This window comes from Amphiprion ocellaris, chromosome 9 (genome assembly GCF_022539595.1).
Source record: "Amphiprion ocellaris isolate individual 3 ecotype Okinawa chromosome 9, ASM2253959v1, whole genome shotgun sequence".
Lineage (NCBI taxonomy): Eukaryota > Metazoa > Chordata > Actinopteri > Pomacentridae > Amphiprion > Amphiprion ocellaris.
In genome coordinates this window covers 1,467,263-1,480,630 of record NC_072774.1, presented here as the reverse complement: position 1 = coordinate 1,480,630, position 13,368 = coordinate 1,467,263, and the positions used below count along the sequence as shown (strand labels likewise).

The 13,368-nt window shown below is 39.3% G+C and overlaps 1 protein-coding gene across 3 annotated transcripts in view; it reads right to left on the bottom strand.

Moving 5' to 3' along the window:
* Positions 1-2,483: 2,483 nt before the first annotated feature.
* The window catches only part of si:dkeyp-69b9.3 (myocardin), a 25,130-nt gene continuing 14,245 nt past the window's right edge, over positions 2,484-13,368 (bottom strand). For 2 of the 3 annotated variants that reach the window (XM_055013587.1, XM_055013589.1), the window contains exons 10-16: positions 13,114-13,306; positions 12,204-12,345; positions 10,815-11,336; positions 9,452-9,547; positions 9,230-9,367; positions 9,095-9,149; positions 2,484-8,216 (exon numbers count right to left, since the gene is read on the bottom strand). In XM_055013587.1, coding sequence (XP_054869562.1) covers positions 7,804-8,216; positions 9,095-9,149; positions 9,230-9,367; positions 9,452-9,547; positions 10,815-11,336; positions 12,204-12,345; positions 13,114-13,306 — 1,559 coding nt within the window. In that variant the 3' untranslated portion in view covers positions 2,484-7,803. The remainder of the gene's footprint in view (positions 8,217-9,094; positions 9,150-9,229; positions 9,368-9,451; positions 9,548-10,814; positions 11,337-12,203; positions 12,346-13,113; positions 13,307-13,368) is intronic. The other variant, XM_055013588.1, reaches the window with a different exon arrangement.

Below are 13,368 nucleotides of genomic sequence, written 5' to 3'. Positions count from 1 at the left end.
AAATCATCTAAAAAGCTTTCAAACTTGTCTAAAATGACTCAGACATTATACAAAAGGAGGAAAATTTGTCCATATTGACATGAAATCTGTCCAACTTTAAGTAGAAACTGTTAATAATGCCTTGAAACTTGTCCAGAATGGTTCCAAAATAGTACAAAATGACTCAAATTTGTCCAAAATGCCTCAAAATTGCACAAAATGACTTGAAACTTGCCTGAAAATGAATTAAAAACAGTCTAAAATGCTTTGAAGACTGTTTAAAATGACAGAAATTGTACAAAAATAACTCAAACTGAGGTCAAAACAGTCCAAAGGGACTCAATTTTGTCCAAAATGTTTTGAAACTTGTTCAAAAGAATTTTAAAAATGATCCAAAAGGACTTTAAATTGCCCAAATTTGTCCAAAAGTGTCTTAAACTCAGTCTACAATGACTCAGAAATGGCTCAAATCTGCTACAAAATGATATAAACAGGTGAACAACACAATGATCCAGAAGCTGCAGCTGAAAGACAAAAACTAAAGTTAACTTCTGACTGAACTCCGTCACCAGGTGATTGAAGAGCAGATGTGCAAACAGGATTCAGATCCACAACAAGAAATCCAAGAAACACCTGAAGAACTGAAACCAGAAACACAAACAGGAGGAGAGAACATGGAGCAGATCAGGAAAACAGGTGAAGAAAAAACTAAATGTACCGACCAGAATCAGACGAGGACGAGAAGCAGGGAGGAGAACTTCAGGTAAGGAGCAGGTGAACTTCAAGTGACAATCAGGTGAACTTCAGGTAAGGAGCAGGTGAACTTCAAGTGACAATCAGGTGAACTTCAGGTAAGGAGCAGGTGAACTTCAAGTGACAATCAGGTGAACTTCAGGTGACAATCAGGAGAACTTCAGGTAAGGAGCAGGTGAACTTCAGGTGACAATCAGGTGAACTTCAGGTGACAAACAGGTGTACCTGTGTACCTGTTGGATACCTGAATTCACCAGTTTTTTTTTTAATCTGAAGTTCACCTGAAGTTCACCTGTTTAATCTTTAATAAAAGGTTTCTTTCAAATAACAGAATATCTGTTTTTTTATTTTTTTATATATATATATATATATATATATATATATATATATATATATATATATATATATATATATATATATATATATATATATTTGAAAACAGTAAAAAATAATGTAATTTTACAGTAAAAAAAATAAAGATTTGGAAGGAACTCATACATCCAAAGCTAATGTTTTCCCCATTAGCTGCAGCTGTACTTTAACACTAATTAGCTTACGTTTACATGCTAAAATGCAAAACTAAGCTCATTAAAATGGTTAAACATCCTCGCTGGCTTCAGTGTTTATTAAATTGGACTATTTTCCTGGTTTTCTTCCGTCTGCGTGACCTAAACATGTTATCCGAGCCCCTCTACTGGAGCTCAGGGGGTTTATTTTCATACATAATTCATTCTGGATAACATCGTATTGATTTATTGCAGTGAAATGATTTTAAATCAGATTGTCGTCATGCCGACTGACTGCAGGTCTTGGTTTATTCCAGCGATTCATTTACTGTGTCATAAAAAAGATTAACTATCAAACCATGAGGACGTCGGTGCCGTTTCATGGTTATTTAAGAAGCATATTGGTACAAATTAATATTTAATTTACTCTGCGATCATCAATATTTGATAAGACATAATTTGGGACAGTTTCTTGTGAAATATAAAACTCTTCCTCATCGGTTGTTAATCCTCTCAGCAGCAGGCGGTTTGGATGAAAGAAAACAGAGAAGAAGCAAATTGAAAATTAATTAAGGCTTTAATTTTCTCTTTTAAATACAAGAAGTGACATTAGAAACAAAAGCAAACCCATTTTATTTTGTCTCATATTCTCAGAATAAGGTGTTTGTTGTTTTGTTTTGTTTTTAACACTCCAGTCGTGCTTCCAGTTTCACAGATTAGAATTAAAAGTCGACTAAACTGAAGAAATGTACAAAAAAAAGTCAATTTTTGCATTTAAACTGTATTTTGTAACGGACAACGTTGAATCGTCAGCATATATAATAACATCAAAATCTGCCCTGTATGCAATAATGCACATTTCGTACCCCAAAAAAGGAGATTTTTCACCAATTTTCCTTTTTTTCTTAATATAGAATATCTCATTGAAAAGGCAAAATCCTGTCAAATTGGTAAAATATTTATCTCTTTAAGTAATGGGTCATTTTGAGGAGAATATTTTGCAAAAAATGTGAAAAATTCAATAAATTCTGAATTTTCAGGACTGTTTGCTCAGATTTTTTTCTCCATAAAGCACAGTATGTTATACTTTTTTCTTTTTTTAAAAAAAAATCGATCCTGTTTTTAGCACAATAAGACTGGTCTGTGTGAGGAGAATATTTTATCTTGTGGCAAAATTACAAGTGTTTCCCTCATCGGTTGTTAATCCGGTGGTTTGGATGAAAGAAAACAGAGAAGAAGCAGATGGAAAATCTATTAAGACTTTAATTTTCTCAATGCTTTTAAATAAGTGACATAATAAATAAAGCAAACACGTTTTATTTTGTCTCACATTTTCAGAATAAGGCGTTTGTTGTTTTTATTTAGCAGCAGGTGGCCAACAGTTTCCTGAAACACTCCACTGGTGCTTCCAGTTTCGCAGCTTAGAATTAAAACTCGATTAAAGCGGTGAAACGTCTCAGGAGCGTTTCAGGAAACCAGCGTTTGGAAATTAAATAAGAAACAAGGAAAACACTGGAGTCAGCCTGAAGCGGTGGAAGTCACAGGAGGTAGCATCTTACTCTCCTGCCTATCAATCCTCTCTTCTTTTTGTTTTTTTTTCATGCAGCGGCAGGCGGTTTATTGATCGCTATGATTATCATAGACGTCCATCCACATTCTGCTGCATTTGTCATTGTCTGTGCAGTGAAAGCTGGACAGGAAGTGATCATCTCAGAAGCAGCAGCAGCATAGAAACAACACCGACATTAAAAACTGCATCAGGTTTCTGTGCCCGAAACACGAATCTTATTGCACTCAGCACTTTATTTTACACAATACCGAGAAGACGGATGTTTTTATAACTATTAAAACAACAAAGATGAGCCAATCAGAGCTCTGCACGATGACTGATTAGGACACACAGCCAATTAAAGTTTAATTTGATGTGATGTAGCAGCAGGTTAATGGAGGCTGTCAGGTATTTTTCATTAATGTAAATGGAAAACAAATAATAAACTGATTTCTGCTGGAATATAAAAGCAGCATCACCTGATCGTCCTCTTTGTGCATTTTCTCCCAAGACGAGTTTTTCTTCCAGTGTATCTGTGAATTTTATTTTGAAGAATTCATTTTCGAGGTGGAAATTTCACAATAAAGCACCAAAGTTTGGCGACAGTTTGTGTGGAGTAATTAGAGTGTGAATCATGTTTTAATTTAGTGAATTTGTTCAGTCTGAGACCTAAATGTCAGGTTATGATCAGAGTAACAAAGCAGTTTGACAATTTTTTTTAAAAAGGTTCATATTTTTGTGGTGCAAAGTAACCAGAGTATTGAATTCATGTTAAGAGCTGTGAAAATCTCTCCACGATTTCATGAGATAATCTAGATTTTGTGCTGAAAAAAGTCACTTTCTGCATGATTAAAATGTGCGTTTTAATGGATAAAGCTGTGTCGTCAGTGTATAATATAGAACCAAAAATCTTAATCGTGTACTTTTCTATATTTGGTGTGTCTGTGGGATTTAATCTGCCGTATATAAGATTTTGCAAATTTTGTACCCAAAAAATGATTCTTTGCACCTCATTAGTTTGCATTTTAATGATTAAATCAGATTATTTTGAGCAATTTTCTGACTGTTTTTGAAGGGCTACTCAGTTTTGGACATGGAAAACCTGCAGATTAATGAAAAATGTGTCATTTTAGTCTGAATTCTGAAAGTAAGTGGGATAGCTCACTGAAATAATAAACTGATTTCTGTTCAAATATAAAAGCAGCTTCACCTGATCGTTCGTTGCACCTCATTAAGATAAGATCTACTTTAGTTTGCATTTATATGATTAAAACTGTGGCTTTGTTTTTTGTTTTTTTTTTTTTACAAATTTTATAGCTTTTTTGAGGGGCTATTACATTTTGGATGTGGAAAACCTGCACCAACAACTGGACTAAAATTTTTTGAATATAAAAGTTGCATCACCAGATTGTTTTTCTCCCAACACGAGTTTTTCTTCCAGTGTATGTGTGACTTTTATTTTGAAGGGTGAATAAATTTTGGAGGTAGAAGCTTTACAAAAAGGTTCCAGAGTTACACAGATGAAAGGTAATAAAATAAAGACAGTGATACGTTTTGTTTGGCTTGTGATTCTTGCAGTCTGCACCTCATTAGTTTTCATTTACATGATTAAAACTGTGGGTTTTTTTTTTTTTTACTAATATTACGTCTTTTTTGAGGAGCTACTACATTTTGGATGTGGAAAACCTGCACCCACATTTAAACTAATATGTTCTGAATATCAAAGCTGCATCACCTGATCGTTTTTCTCTCAGCATGCGTTTTTCTTTTCGTGTCCTGGAGGTCTAACAGCGTCCGGCGACACATTTGTGGAATTAATTTGCACAAAGTGAACAGGTGTGTCCTCAGTGTCGGGTTATAAATCGTGCTAAATCTGGCTTGGCCGGTGGCTCGGCGAGGCCGGGGCGCTGCTGGGGGTTAATCAGGGAACAAAATGACCACCTGTTTGTGCGGAGCGACGAGGAAACTCTCCCCCGGCTGATTGGCGCCTCCGTTCAGGGCCTCGGCTGCCTGATTGCTCTCCTGGAGAACGGCGGCTCGAACAACGGTAATGGGGTTGTTCCGGTGATTACGGCGAGGGCAGCTAACGGCCCAGTTAGCGCCCGCTGGCAGCCGGGCGACCATTAAAACGTGGGACGGCAAACAGCGAAGCCTCGTCCTGTGTCTTCACTGTCAGCTAACAAATAACTACAAGTGCATTTGGCTTCAGCGCTGATAAATATACAGGGAAGCTTTGGTGTGTTGACTCGTACAAACACTCTCTGGCAGCGGGGTTAAGGCCGGAGCCCCTCTCAAGCTGTGTGCCCTGTCTGGCTTTATGAGTGGCTGCGACTCGGCGGCTGAGTCAACACCGGAGGCCTCGCTCTGCTGGGCCCACACTGGCTTTTGGAGATAAGTCAGGAACAACATTGTGGCGGCGCCGGCCCGGAAGCACGTTTAAATTAAGCAGGCTTCCTTTTTGTTTTGCACCGCAAACACCGAGCCGCCGAGCGAGTCGACACACAGATGAGCCGCTTGTTTGCCATTTTCTGGCCGAGGGCGAGCGCTTTTAAACACCGCAGAGGTCCGAGTGGGTTTAATCCGATTGCTGCAGCGAATCCGGCTCTCGACGTTGCGTGGAGCACGAACAACAGGTGGAACGGGACAGGTGAACCCCTAAAACTGTACCCAGATATGTGCAAAAATATGAAACAGTGGGCTGGTTTATACCCACTAATCCAGATTATACCTCCTCATATGAATAAAAGTATATTTAAGTGATTTTAAACTGTGAATTGTAACACATAAAGCGGTGTCATCAGCATAGAAATAATGGTGAGGGTACATGTTGTAAATCTGCACTATAGAAACAAAACTGAATTGAGTTGACATTGAATTGAATATAAATAATAGATTTCTTTTTGGTGCCACTTTTTAAAAGCAGTATTAGTGGTTAATCACATCAGGGCTATTTTAATACAACACTATAGTCCGTGTGGCTAGGTAGCATAATTATGGGGTAAAAATATTGAAAATCTAGTTTCAATTTACTGAGACAATCTAGATTTTGCATGAATAAGTACATATTTAAGTGATTTTAAACTGTGAATTGTAACGTATAAAGGAATGTCATCAGCATATTATAGTATTATTAGTATCCTTGAATATTTGGTGTGTAAAACCTCCAAAACTGCATCCAGGTATATGCAGAAATATGAAACACAATGGGCTGGTTTATGCTCATTAATCCAGATTAAACCTCCTTGCACTAAAAACAGCAACAGATTTCTTTTTGGTTTTGTTGCCACCTTTTTAAAGCAGTATTAGTGGTTAATCACATCAAGGCTATTGGTAATGCGACGCTATAGTCTGGGTTGCTAGTTAGCATGATTATAGGGTAAAAAAATATTGAAAATCTGCTTACAATTTACTGAGATAATGTAGATTTTGTATGAATAATTATATTTGTGATTTTAAACTGAGTTGTAACATATAAAGCTGTCTGCACTATATAAATAAAACTGAACTGAATTGAAATTGAACTGAATATAAATAAAAATAAAAATTTAACCCTGTATCCTTGAATATTCGGTGTGTCAAACCCCCAAAACTGTACCCAGGTATATGCAAAAATATACCCCAGGCTGGTTTATACACACTAATCCAGATAAATAAGGGTTTATTAGGAATAGGATTAAACAATATGATGCTCCTGCAGCAAAGAAGATCAGCATGAAGGAGCAGGTGTCTTTTTTGGAGTTTTTCATGATATATATTACAATAAATCGCAACAGCATTACTGTTATCTGTGTTGCTACTTCACAATGTAAGAAAATGAAAATCTATGAACAGTTTAATGAGAAAATGCAGAGCGTGTACTGAATTTTTTGCCTGATTTATACTGTGTATTGCAATGGATAAAGTTGTGTCGTCAGCACATACATAACACCAAAAACTGAAACGGGTATCCTTGACTGTTTGGTGGGCCTGAGTGTTTAATCTGCTCAATGGAGATAAAAAAAAAAGGCCCAAATAATAGGCAAGAAAAATACCCCAGGATAAAAAACAAGCCAGAATATATCCGTTTGCGTTGAGTTTAAACAATAAAATACAACTCCAACATAGATAATTAACCCTAAATGGGTGGGAAAGACAACAAAAAAACAGAAATAGATTAGTTTTTGGCCCTTTTTGTGAGCAATATTACTGATTAATCACATCAGGGCGATAGTCTGTGTTGCTACTTCACAACTTAAGAAAATGAAAATCTGTTCTGAATTTAATGATATAATGCAGATCTTGTACTGAAAAAAGGCATTTTTTGCCTGATCTATACTGTGTGTTGTAATGGATAAAGTTGTGTCGTCAGCGTATAAATTTAACCAAAAACTGAAACGGATTTGTTTTTTTGTGCAAAATCTGCATTTTCTCAGTAAATTTGTAGATTTTTTTTATTTCTTTTTCTGTAGCTGCATACATTATGAAAAGAAAATCCCTTTAAATTGACCGAATACTTAGCTTTTTTTAAAATACTGGTCTTCGTAAGCAGAATATTTTGTCTCGAGGCCATCAAAATGTCTTTTAAACTGTAAATAACTTTTGGATGTGGAAAACTGACACCAAAGTACCATAATCCATAATATATCTTTTATATTTTTATATTTTTCTGGAATCCTGATAGTCTTGAAATTGTCCTTGAAAGCTTCTGAGATTTTAAGATCTAAACATCAGATTATTGTCAAAGAAAACTGAGTCAGTTTGAAAAGTTTTTAAAGTTTCTGTGACTTTGTTTTGCATTTAAGTGATTTAAACTATTTTGTGGGTGAAATAAATTCAGAAACTGAATCCTGGAGGAGGAGATAATCTGGTCTAAAAGGGGAGAAAATAGTTTGACTTTTGGTACAGTGTTGGGTTATGTCCTGTCCTGTTACCACGGTGACACTGGCAGCCAATCAGCGTTCTAGATTCTCTCTTGTGCCCTCGGTTGGATTCTTCCAGTTCATGACCATCAGCTCCAGTACAGGAACCAGAACTTCCTCACCATTGCTCTATCATCAGATCCAGGACCCGGTTCACGTTCAGGTCTGAGTCCAGGCTGAAGTCGGGCTCCACGAACGGGGCCATAGGTGGAGTCAGGGGACGGAGCCCGGAGGTCAGCGTCTCCAGCCAATCGGCAGCGTCGAACGGCGTCGGGGCACAGCGCTTCCTGGACTTCCCGACGGATGGCGGCGGTGGGGAGGAGCAGATGGGAGGAGGAGGAGGAGCCGGGAGGACCTGGCTGGGGTTGATGATGGCCGGAGAAGGAGGAAGCTCCAGGAGCAGCGAGGAGCAGAGCGGCGACGGGAGGAAGGTCTCGTCTCGGTTCTGGTTCTGGTCGGCTGGAGGAGGAGGAGGAGGAGGAGGAGGAGGAAGGTCTGAGGAGGATTTCTGATCAGAGACCCTCACAGAACCTGAAGGAGACGAAACACAAACATCAGAAACCAGAGAGGCTTTAAGTCCTGATCATCTTCAAGAAGAACCACAAGAACCAAAAGAACCAGAAGAACCAAAAGAACCAGAGGAACAAAAAGAACCAAAAGAACCAGATGAACCAAAAGAACCACAATAACCAAAAGAACCAGAAGAACCAGATGAACCAGATGAATCGGTCATTGAGTTATTTTGTGTCTCGTTTTTCTGTCCTTGTATGCATCTTTGGGACAGTTTTGTCTCTTGTGTCTCATTTTTGTTGTTTTCTGTTTTGTTTCGTGTCTCTTTGTGGTCATCCTGTAGATGTTTTTCTATCTCCTTGTTTCCTCTCCAGACTTTTCCTCTCTACTCTGCTCATCATCTAGAAAGATGTTTCTCCATGCTGATGTATCTCCAACAACTTCCTCCTCTGTTCACTGTTTCTGAGCCATGCTGCATTCATTCATTCATCCAGTAGCTTTGATTTTACTCTCAGAGTGTCTTGTTATCTCAATTCTGTGTCTCGTTTTTGTTGTTTTCGGTCTCATTTTTGTCGTTTTGGGTCTCGTTTTTCGCCTCTTGTGTCTCGTTTTTGTCCTTTTGTGTCTCATTTTTGTACTTTTGTGTCTTGTGTTTGTCATTTGTGTCTTCTTAGTTGTGACTCGAAGCTCGGAATTTTTTCATTTTTACATAACCTGGTTCATGCAAATGCTTTGTTTTTGGAGAATTTCCAAGAGTTACACATCAAATGAAGTGATGTTGAAGAAACAACACGATATTAAGTTTATATTTGGACATTAACTGAAAGCTGAAATTGAGATCAGGAACATTTTGGTGATGGTTTTTTAAACCTAAACCCGGCTGATTATAAGAAACTCACCAACACAAGCGATCGGTTCATCCAGAATGTCATCGATGGACTGTCGAGGGTCCATCTGTTGGGAAAGAAAAAGCAAAAACACGATTTTTCTCTGAGCAGGAGAAGCTGTGGGTAGTGTGTTGTTTTCGGTCGGACCTGTGCTTTCTGGATCGCCTCCTGTAGTTCCTCCTCCAAGCTGCGAACACCAGGTAAGGCCTGAGCTGGACTCGCCGTAATCTGCACCGGCAGCTCGAAGTCATGGCCAATCACGTCGCACGGCTGGCAGCAGAACACCTGAGCAGAAAGACGGAGACGTTAGCCGACAGGCGGTGACGGGAGACCGTTCACATGTTGGAGAAAGGCTGATGTTTTATCCACCTGCGTTAGCAACACCTCGGCTGGCGGCTCCGGCTTTCCTCTGGAGCATCCTGGATCCTGTTGCAGGAACGGATGCAGGGATCCTCCGCAGGGCTGCTGCATGATGGGAAACAGGCATTAATGAGGGGGATTATATGGATATTAACCCTCAGATCACAGGTGTCAAACTGATTCTAGTTCAGTCCAGTTTGATCTCCAGTGGACCGGACCAGTAAAACCAGCAGAATAACCTATAAATAACCACAACTCCTAATGGTTCCTTTGTTTTAGTGCAAAAATGTTCATATTTAAGGAATTATCTTTTTACTAAACATCATGAACAACCTGAAATTTATGAAGAAAAATTAATTCAATTTCAACAACATTCAGCCTCAGTTTATCATTTCCACATTACAACTTCCAGATCACAGAGTGTCGACAAAGGAACACAATATTTAGTCACCTGGAACTGAACCGGAGAGGATTTTACTTTATGATCAAAACAACAAGACAAAAACCAACAAAAACAAGACAAAATATGAAAAAACCGAGACACAAAATGACAAAAAATTTGACAAATGACACAAAACAAGAAAGACAAAAAATTAGACAAAAAGGTTACAAAGCGACAAAAAATAGACAACAAAAACAAGACAAAAAGAGAGAAACACAACGACCAAAACTTGGACAAACAGAAACGAGGCAAGAAAGACACAAAACGACAAAAATTATCCTCAAAAAAATGAATAAAGCAAAAACAAAAACATAAAATGACAAAAATAAGACAAAAAACACAAGTGAGACAAAAAGGAAACACAAAACAACAAAAGCAAGAAACAAAATGACAAAAAAGACAAAAAAAGACAAAATATTACAAAAATGAGAACAAATGACACAAAACAAAAAAAAGAGACCAAAAAAATGACAAAAGTAAGAAAACAAAACAACAAAAATGTAGACAACACAAATGAGACAAAAAAACAAAACAACAAATAAAGCAAAACACAAAATGACAAAAATAAGACATAAAACACAAGTGAGACAAAAAGGAAACACTAAAATACAGAAATGAGACACAAAACGACAAAAACAAGACTGTTTTATTAGATCCAGTTTGGTCATCGGGGGGTGGGACAAGAGAAAAGTGTAATTTTAGGGAAACTTCAGACTTATTTGGTATTTTAAATATTTTAAACATTCTTTTCTCCTAGTTTTTATAGATTTGGTCTCAGAACAAGAACATTTACACACTACTGATGTTTTAGGATTTTGGATTATTTCATGTAAAATGTCCTCCAGTTGTGGACTGACTCTCATCTCGTCTTATCTAAGGGTTGAATCTTATCTTCCCTAAGCTTTAGGAACCCGAGGCCGGTGTTGTCACCTCGCTGCCCAGCTGGGTGGATCGCTCCCTGTGCCTGGTTCTGATCCGCTCCCTCATCTCCAGCTCCACGTTCAGCTCCTGCTGCTGCTGCTGGTCCTCCTCTGACCTCCAGGGAGTCAGACCCTGCAGGGGCGACGACGACGACATGGGCAGGCTGGGGCTGGGGGCCCCGGAGGCCGGGGCCAGGAAGACGGCGTTGGCGAGGCCGCCGCCTTCCCCCGCCAGACTCACCGAGGTCAGGATCCTGTGGGGGGCGTCGCCGAGGATCCCATTAGGAACCGCTCGGTCCTGCGGCGCGTACAGCTGCTGGTCGGGAGAGTCGGGTCCGGAGCCGGAGCCGGAGCTGGAGCTGGAGCCGGGGCTCTGGCCGAGGGGCTCCGGGCCGACGCCCAGCTGGCAGAGGGGAGCGGGGGCGAGGCAGGCCGGGGGCAGCTGGAAGGGCCGGAGGCGCTGCAGTAGGGCGGGTTTGGTACCGGAGACCGGGAGGCCTCGCTTACGGAGCTGCTGACGCAACTCAGACACCTGAGAGACACAAAAAACATGAATCAGACGTTGTTTAGGACACGAGTCAGGCTCACAAATCAGAGCAGTATGAGGAGAAGCTGCACATAATGGAACACTGGACATAAATGGACTAAAACATGTCACGGATTTCATGCAGAAAACTGACAAATAACTTAAATGACTAACACCAAACTCTTGTATTACAAAACACAACAACAACAACAAAAAACAGACACAAAACTACAAAAATGAGACACAAAACAATAAAAATGAGACAACAAAAAAAGCGAGACACAAAATGACAAAAACGAGACACAAAACAACAAAAACAAGACACAAAAGACAAAAACAATACACAGCACGACTTAAAGTTAACTCAAAATTTGTCAAAAATGACAAAAACCACTGAAAAAAGCATCCAGAATGACATAAACTCGCTCAAAATGATTGAAAATCTGCTCACAATGACAGAATTTTTATCCAAAATGATCCTGAGAGTAAAACCAAAGCCACTGGATGAATAAATTACTGCAGCATGGCTCAGAAACAGTGAACAGAGGAGCAGGTTGCTGGAGATACATTCAGCATGGTGAAACATCTTTCTACAGCTGTAATTATTCATATTCAAAATGGCTCAAAATGTGTCAAAAAAGACATAAACTTGCTCAAAACTATTGAAAATTTGTCCAAAATGACAGCATTTTACGTACGTACGAAAAAAACACCACGCTGAGTTAAATAATAATAAACCCAGAATTGTCAACAAATCAGCAATTATTCCATTAAAGCAGAGAAAATATATCCTGTAAAATCACCAAAAAGCAGCAGATGGAATAAAACCTTTATTCTAGTTAAATCTAACTGGATTCTGCGGTTTCATCTCACCGTTAAGTCGACCAGGTTTGCAGGGAGGAGTTCTGGTTTGGATGCAGGGTTCATGTCGGGGGTTTGGTGAGTCGTGGAGGGAACGGGTTGGATGTTCAGTGGCGTCGATCCAGAAGATTTACCAGGATCACCGAGGTCTCCACTGAAGGAACAACAGCAGATTTAATGCACTTAAACCATTAAATAAAATCTACTAAATCTGACCAAAGCACCCCAGAAACCTCTTCAGAACCAACTGGTTCTGTGTCAACAGGAACTTTATTTAATGAGGTAAAGTTTTACCTTCATACTGGGAATATTTTTAGAGTTACAGGTCCAGATTTATCACTTTTTAATGGACTTTTTCCATCATTTCTGAGCCTTAGAACTTCATCAGTCCAGCAGATAGAACCATGACATTTAGGAGGAAAAACACATTTGAGTTCTGATAGAAACTGACACTAAAATAACAAAAATCACCACAAAAAGAGACAAATTAAACACAAAAGAGACCAAGCTGCCAAAAAAGGGTCAACATTACCAAAAAAGGAGCCAAAATCACCATAAAAAGAGGTAAATAGACCACAAAAGACTCCAAATTTTCATTGAAAGATGCACAGTTCCCACAAAAAGACCCCAAATTAACACAAAATTAGGTGAATACATCACAGAAAGACATAAAATCTCAGCTTCAGAGCTTCAGAAAGTTCTCGAACGTTCTAGAGTAGACCTACCGACAACTGGACAGTTGTCGGTAGGTCTACTCTAGAACTTTCTCCAGGGGACATTCTCCTCTATGGACTTGAAGGATCTGGAACTCTGGAAATATTCACAGTCTGAAGGCAGAACTCTGATCATTAATAAAGTTACTGAAGATGAAGAACCAGATGTTCTGAGGAGGTTCTGGTTAATATACCAGTGTTTCTGTTACCTGGGTGCAGCAGTGACTTGTTGTTGTTGTTGTTGTTGTTGTGGTTGTTCTACTCGTTGCTGCTGCTGCTGCTTCTGCTGCTGGTTCTGGAGGATCTGCAGCTGGAGGATGACCTGCTGCTGCTTCAGGAGGTGGGAATAGGCCGGGTCCAGAGGCTGGCTGGGGGCAGGGCTCTTCTGTTTGGCTCCTCCCCCTGGAAGCACACGTTAAAAACATGTCAACACCAGAACCGACCCCGACCCGGTAAATAAGAGC